Source organism: Octopus bimaculoides, chromosome 12 (assembly GCF_046866305.1).
Source record: "Octopus bimaculoides isolate indiv1 chromosome 12, ASM4686630v1, whole genome shotgun sequence".
NCBI classification, from domain to species: domain Eukaryota; kingdom Metazoa; phylum Mollusca; class Cephalopoda; order Octopoda; family Octopodidae; genus Octopus; species Octopus bimaculoides.
The window spans coordinates 55,469,701-55,477,200 of NC_142939.1; the positions used below are offsets into that span (position 1 = coordinate 55,469,701).

Sequence of the window (7,500 nt, forward strand, 5' to 3'; positions counted from 1 at the left end):
GTGTGTGTGTGTGTGTGTGTGTAAAAGATTATAACGGCAATCCCCCAACCTCCAGAGCTATTGAAGAAACTGTTGTCATCTTTTGACATTTCGCTTAACGTATATGTTCCATGCTGGCTTGAGTTAGAGAGTTATTAATGTAGAAAGTTGGTATCTCAGCTACTAACAGTTGAGATCTGCGTAATCTAGACGGCGTTTTAAAATTTCATTATTCTCTTTAACCCGGGCAACACCGGGTATTTCTGCTAATATATATATACATATATATATATATATATATATATATATATATATATATATATATATATATATATATATATATATATATATATATATATCCTATGCAAACGTAAAATCTGTGCTTTTGTAATTGCTCTGAAACATGGAGAGCCACCTGCAGCAACTACAAGAAGATCCAGACCTTCATCAACAAATGTCTCCGGCAGATCCTCCACCTGAAGTGGTTCGACAGAGTGCCAAACACCGACCTGTGGGAAAGGGCCAACCAGGAGCCCATACATGTTCAGATTAGACGAAGGAAATGGAGATGGATCGGATACACACTGCGAAAAGAACCCTCAAATGTGACACGACAAGCACCTGACTGGAACCCGCAGGGGAAAATGAAGCGAGGACGCCCGGAGCAGACATGGAAGCGGAGCATTTTGGACGAGCTCAGAACCAACGGCCTGACATGGGAAGCAGCCAAGAAACACGCCAATGACCACAAAAAGTGGAAAATAACTATTGAGACCCTATGCTCCACAGGGGACAAAAAGGATTAAGAAGAATATATATATGATGCATATCATTGCCATAAAGACCGCACATGTCGGAGAAAGAGTGAAGTTAAATCTGAAGGTGTTATTCAATGGCTTAAACAGAAAAGGTAGGATACTTCTGATGACCACGTTTTGGGCACCCGAGTCATGTGATAAGAAACCGAACAAGTTGTTATTCGACCGGAGGCCTTGCTCTAATGCTTACAACAGAATAGATATTTCTAATCTGCTCAAGGGCCTAGTGAAAGTATAAAACAGTCGATGGATTAAGTGAGCCACTGTATAACAGAAACAGAACACGGGACGAGCTTTCATATAGAAAATTCTACAAATTTCGTCCATAGAGTCAATTGGTAGAAGACACTTATACATAAGAGAAGGGCCAATATCTACGGTATTTGCAGGCCACACCACACAGGCCTTCCCAGACTGAATAGAGTGTTGTAGTTAACGCCATCTGCTACTCATTGCCAAGAAAAGAAACAGACGTGAGGAGAGAACCTTCAGTCTACAAGTAATAGATTAGATTTTGATCTCTGAATAAGTTAGGGGAGACGTTACTTGCAGCGTTTTTAACAGCAACTTAGTTGTCCTCAACAATAATTTATATCTCACTATTTTATTTATCTGCACACTTGATCCCTTTTCTGAGCTTGTCCTAAATATGACCTTAAACTGCATTCTGTAGTGAGATCCTGGCTCGGGAATGTCAGGATTTTGAGGAGTGTCAAACTACCTTATAGCCACTAAGGTTTCCAGACTACTCTGACCAGGAGTAAGTAGCACCCGTCATGGTCCCAGCCATGGATAAAATACCTTAGGACCACCCAAAGCAGACTACTTTGAAATCATGGGATGCATTTCGGCAAATGAACTTATTGAGTCAATGGCAAATATCGTCAGGTGCTGAATTGATGAATAGACAACAAACTATCAACAGCTAGGATCAACCCAGTTAGCGAACTACTGCTATTACCTGTAGTCGAGGCGTGTCGAGATATCTCAGCAAGTAAAAAAATGAATGCTGCTAAAACCCAAGCCAGACGTTCATGCCTCATTGCTCGATCGGGACATCTAGCGTAGGAGAGGGTTGCACAGGTCCCAGAAAGTCGCCCGACTGCATTGAATGCTCTGAATGCTACATGGAGAATTCATTTAACCACGCACAGCTTTATCAAGCTCTACCCAAAGCGATTGAGATGATTCAGCAGAAAAGAATGAGAATCGTTTGTCATTGCATCAAGTACCCAGAAGAATCTGTGTGTCTACTGATCTTATGGCAGTCAGTTGAAGGAAGAATCAACAGGGGAAGAAAACGTCTAACCTATGTGGACAACTTGCTTCAGGACAGTGGAATAGCAAATGTTGGCGAATTAAGAACATGCATGGAGATCCGTGGCGGATGGCGGACTCACATGAAGTCATTGAAATGTCCGGAAGGACGGCCATACTAAACTGGATTGATTGGATAATTCGCGGCATGCTACAGCACCTAAATGAAACAGATTTTAACCTCTATTTTCAATCATCCTATCCCTCCCCAAATTTTTAATAACGCCCCCAAGAGAGAGTTACAGCTTCTCTTTAAGAAACATGAATTTAGATACGCTGGGTAGTTGAATGCCGTGATGTTACACACGGGGTACTAGCAAACGGTGAACTAGCTGGCACTCCATTGACGCCAGTGAGAGCTATATCACCAGCCCTCCTGAAAAAAATATCTTACACAAATCTAAAAAAAAAAGAACACCATCACCAAACACAATGTCTATTATACTTACGTAGTAACGTAACTTCTTCTGTGCTGTTTCCATATTTGTTGTATGCTATACATTCGTATGTTCCAAAGTCTTTCTTTTTAAGATTTTTAATTCTTAGGATGAAAGTAAATTTGCTCTTGCTTTGTACGTCTAAATCTATTTCCATTCTTTTCTTTATAGCTGGTATATTAGTTACTTCAGTGCCGTTCTTTTTCCAATTCATAGAGGTCAGTGGGAGTGAATTAATCTTACAACGCAGTGTCATAAACTCGCCGATTTTGCGGTTGATTATTTTGTTGGCAACTGACACTTTTGGTTTTCCTGCAAGGATTAAAGCATAAAATAAACCATAAAAATCAAAGTTTATGTGAATTTGTAAAAATTTATATTGCAATAAGAACTACCTTCCGTCTCGAACTTTCTCATCCACCCACCTACACACACACAATATATATATATATATATATATATATATATATATATATATATATATATATATATATATATATATATATATATATATATATATATATATATATATATATATATATATATATATATTCAGCAGTATCAGCGTCAAGCAGTGGACCGACGGGCTAAGTAACGCAATGACAAGCAGAATTATTATGAGATATTTTATTTCATAACTTACAATATCCAATATGTACATATTTATTTCAAACTTTAGGGAGTAATTTTAAGAAAAATGCGGTTATTAATTTTTGCAAGCCCGCCATCTCTGTACATGGCCTCACTATTGTTGTTATTAGTGCATTAAAAATTACTGGTAATGTTGGTATTTTCGTTGTTATTTATTGTCGGTACACTTTTGTATGTCATTGGTGATGCTGATGTTACTGCTTGTTGACACTACTTTTAATATTACTGATGGTGTGGCAGTGTGGTAACTAGAGATGTTTTGGAGGAAAACCATTGCAACATCAACACTATCAATAATATTGATTTCAAATTTTGGCACAAGGCCAGCAATTTCGAGAGTGAGGTGTGGTGAGGTGTGGTGGTGGTGGTGGTGGTGGTGGGTTAAATCGATTACATCGATCCCAGTGCTCAACCACATGGTTCCAGATTCAATCCCACTACGTGGCACCTTGGACAAGTGTTTGTTTTTTTTACTGTAGTCTCAGGCCGACTTGAGAGTAGATTTGGTAGACGGAAACTGAATGAAGCTCATTGTGTGCATGTGTGTGTGTGTGTGTGTGTGTGTGTGTGTGTGTGTGTGTGTGTGTGCGTGTGTGTGTGTGTGTGTGTGTGTGATGGAATAATTACCAGGCTTACCAAATTAATCATTGGGGTTAATTCATTCGATCAATAGTTCATTAAGGTGGTGCCCAAGCATGGTCGTAGCCTAATGACTGAAACAAGTGAATGAATAGGAGGATAAAAGAATTGTGTTTAAGCTGTTGATCTGGCAAAGTCATCAGTATGTCGGTTAAAATGCTTAGTGACATTTCGTCCGTCTTCACGTTCTGATTTCACAATCCGCCGTACTCGACTTTGCCGTTCATCCCTTTCGGGAGTCCATAAGATAAGTCCCAGTTGAGCACTGGGATCGATGTAATCGATTTAAACCACCACCACCAACACCACCACACCCCATTACACCCCCCACTCACGAAATTGCTGGCCTTGTGCCCAAATCTGAAACCGATATTATTGATGGTGTTGACGTCGCGGTGGTTTTTCCTCCAAACATCTCTAGCTAAATAGAGGGATTTGTAGTTTTATTACACTGCTTATCTGCTAGAAACATACGGGGATAGGGACAGAGAGGAGACATGAGTTAGATATCAACATGACGCATCTGTGATATCTTCTGTTTATAGCTAACATTTCACCTCATAATTATACAGACAAATCACTACAGTTGCGGGAGCAGGATAAATGGATAGGTGTTTGTGTATGACAGATTGTACGCACGCGCAAACGCACATACACATACGCACACATACACACGCACACATACACACACATTCACAGATACACACATACATATATGCATATATATATATATATACACGCATACAAGTACCTAAAAACATGTATGCATACATATATATATTTTTGTGCGTGTAGAAGTCTATATATGTCTTTACACACACAACACACACATCTGTGTGTGTACGTATGCATATAATATGTGTGTCTGTGTAAATATATATATATATATATATATATATATATATATATATATATGTATGTATATATGTATAATATATATACAATATATGTGAGTGTGTGTGTAAGTATGTATATATATATATATATATATATATATATATATTTATATATATGTATAATATATATATATAAACTCATACGTACGCACAAACGCACACACATACACGTACACATCAGTATACGTATATATATGCCCCTGTGTGTGTGTGTGTGTGTGTGTGTGTGTGTATTTGTGTGTATGCGCGTGAGTATGTCTGTATATAAGCGTGTATGTATGGATGTGTATGTGCGTGCGCGTCTGTGAATGCATGCATGTATGTACGTATGTGTGTACGTATACATGTATGTAAATATGTATGTATGTATGTATGATTGTATGTTGGTATGTATGTATATACGCAGGTATGTATGAATGCATGTATGTATTTTTCGTACACGTGTACGGTATATATATATGTATGAATGCATGTATGTATGTATGTATGTATGTATGTGCGTGTATGCTACAGCAACTAGAATTACAAGTACAAATAAGTTTTAGCAAAAGCTCCCTTGTCTAGCTGCCTGGATATGTGAAGAATAGAGTTATTTAAATGAGGCTAACCGTACAAATTTTTTAAGTTTACGTGTACTCAGTTGTAATCCACGCGAACACAAGCATTCGAATATTGAATTGAGCTAAGAAGTTTGCTTCTCAGCCACGTGGTTCCTTGTTTAGTCCCACTGCGTGGCACCTTGGGCAAGTGTCTTCTACTATGGCTTCGGGCCGACCAAAACCTTGTGAGTGGATTTGCACACTCTTACTGCTCCGCACAGAAATTGTATTATTGTAGTGTGTATGCATGTATAAATGTATGTATACATACAGGCGCATAGCCTAGTGGTTAGAGCCTTCCACTCACGTTTATAAGTTCTTGGGTTCAATTCCAGACAACCGGTGTGGAGTTAAGCAAGCCACTTCATTTCATGTTGTTCCAGTTTGCTCAACTCTACATAGAACCAAGGTCAGATTTAACCCTCGCCGTCCGTGTCTCACATCTTGGTTACTCCGCTTTCCATATATCCACATATACATACAATATACATACAAATTCACGTATTTGCATACAAGAAATATAGGCGGAGCTTACCCAGGAAATCTTCTATCAAGTTCATATACAACAGACCTGACATAGTTTTTATATACATATTTGGCTATATATACGTATATAAATATAAATATATATAAATATACATATATATACACTCACAAATATATATATATGTATATATATTTATTTATTTATGTATATATGTATGTACATATATATATATATATATATATATATATATATATATATATATATATACACACACATACATAGTTATATAAATATATAATTGTGTTTGTGTATGTATGAGTGTGTGGGTCTATATATATTATATAAATATATACATATATATATTTACATATACACATGCATATACATATATAAATATACATGCATACACATACATACAACACATGTGTATGTATTATATATAAATATATAGAGAGAGCGAAGGAAAAGGAGAGTGAGACAGACAGACAGACAGACAGAGACGCAGACAAGCAATATATAGTTTCTTAATCCGCCTCAGAACAAACTTCACATTAGAATTCCACCCTTCATAAGGCTAACACTCTTGCTATTGTTATTAAGACATGAGTCATTAAACACTACGTAATGTCTGTTTGGTTGCCAGTTGTTTACGTTGTTGGAAAATTTTTAGAAAGCTGATTGGGCCGCTTACATTACTATTCCTGCACCGTGGGAAATTAAGAGTATAGGATGCCTATATAGTAAAACAGAATCTTGACAATTTTTTTTCAATCACTTGAAATGTTTTTTTTTAATTTTCATAAGATTTTTTTTTTTTTTTTTTTTTTTTGAAAAGATGTAGTTTTGTTGTAGTTTCGCATGTTGATGACGAAAATTGTATTTATTTCAAACTCTACCGAGGTCAGCATGAAAGGATAATTTTTGACTGCATTTGTTTAATACTCATTACGATAGGCTTCGATAAGGCGGCGAGCTGGCAGAAACGTTAGCACGCCGGGCGAAATGCTTAGCGGTATTTCGTCTGCCGTTACGTTCTGAGTTCAAATTCCGCCGAGGTCGACTTTGTCTTTCATCCTCTCGAGGTCGATAAATTAAGTACCAGTTACGCACTGGCTCGATGTAATCGACTCAATCTCTTTGTTTGTCCCCTCTATGTTTAGCCCCTTATGGACAATAAAGATATAAGAAACGTTAGCTCGTCGAACAAAATGCTTAGTGGTACTTCGTCTGTCTTTACGTTCTGAGTTCAAATTCCGCCGAGGTCGATTTTACCATTCATCCTTTTGGGGTTAATGAGTTAAGTACCACTTGCATACTGGGGTCGATGTAATCGACTGGCCCCCTCCCCCAAAATTTAGGGCCTTGTGCCTAGAGTAGAAAAGAATCGTTACCGCGCCGGGCAAAATGTTTAGCGGCATTTCGTCCGCCCTTATGTTCTGAATTCTAATTCCGTCGAGGTCGACTTTGCCTTTCATCCTACGGAGTATATAAATTAAGTACCCGTGAAACACTGGGGTCGATATAATCGACTTATCCTCTCCCCGAACTTGTTGGCTTTCTGCCAAAATTTAAAATCAATATGATACACTTCGATTGATAGAATCGTTTGAAGGGACAGAATCGTCAGAATAAATGCCTAGGGACTTCTAGTCGGTTCTTTACGTTGTGAGTTCAGAT

The 7,500-nt window shown here is 37.7% G+C and overlaps 1 protein-coding gene across 2 annotated transcripts in view; it reads right to left on the bottom strand.

Moving 5' to 3' along the window:
• Positions 1 to 7,500, bottom strand: part of LOC106870125 (opioid-binding protein/cell adhesion molecule homolog) — a 63,116-nt gene that overhangs the window by 12,623 nt on the left and 42,993 nt on the right. For both annotated transcript variants that reach the window (XM_089361064.1, XM_089361062.1), the window contains exon 6: positions 2,564 to 2,863. In XM_089361064.1, the coding sequence (XP_089217190.1) occupies positions 2,564 to 2,863 (300 nt within the window). The remainder of the gene's footprint in view (positions 1 to 2,563; positions 2,864 to 7,500) is intronic.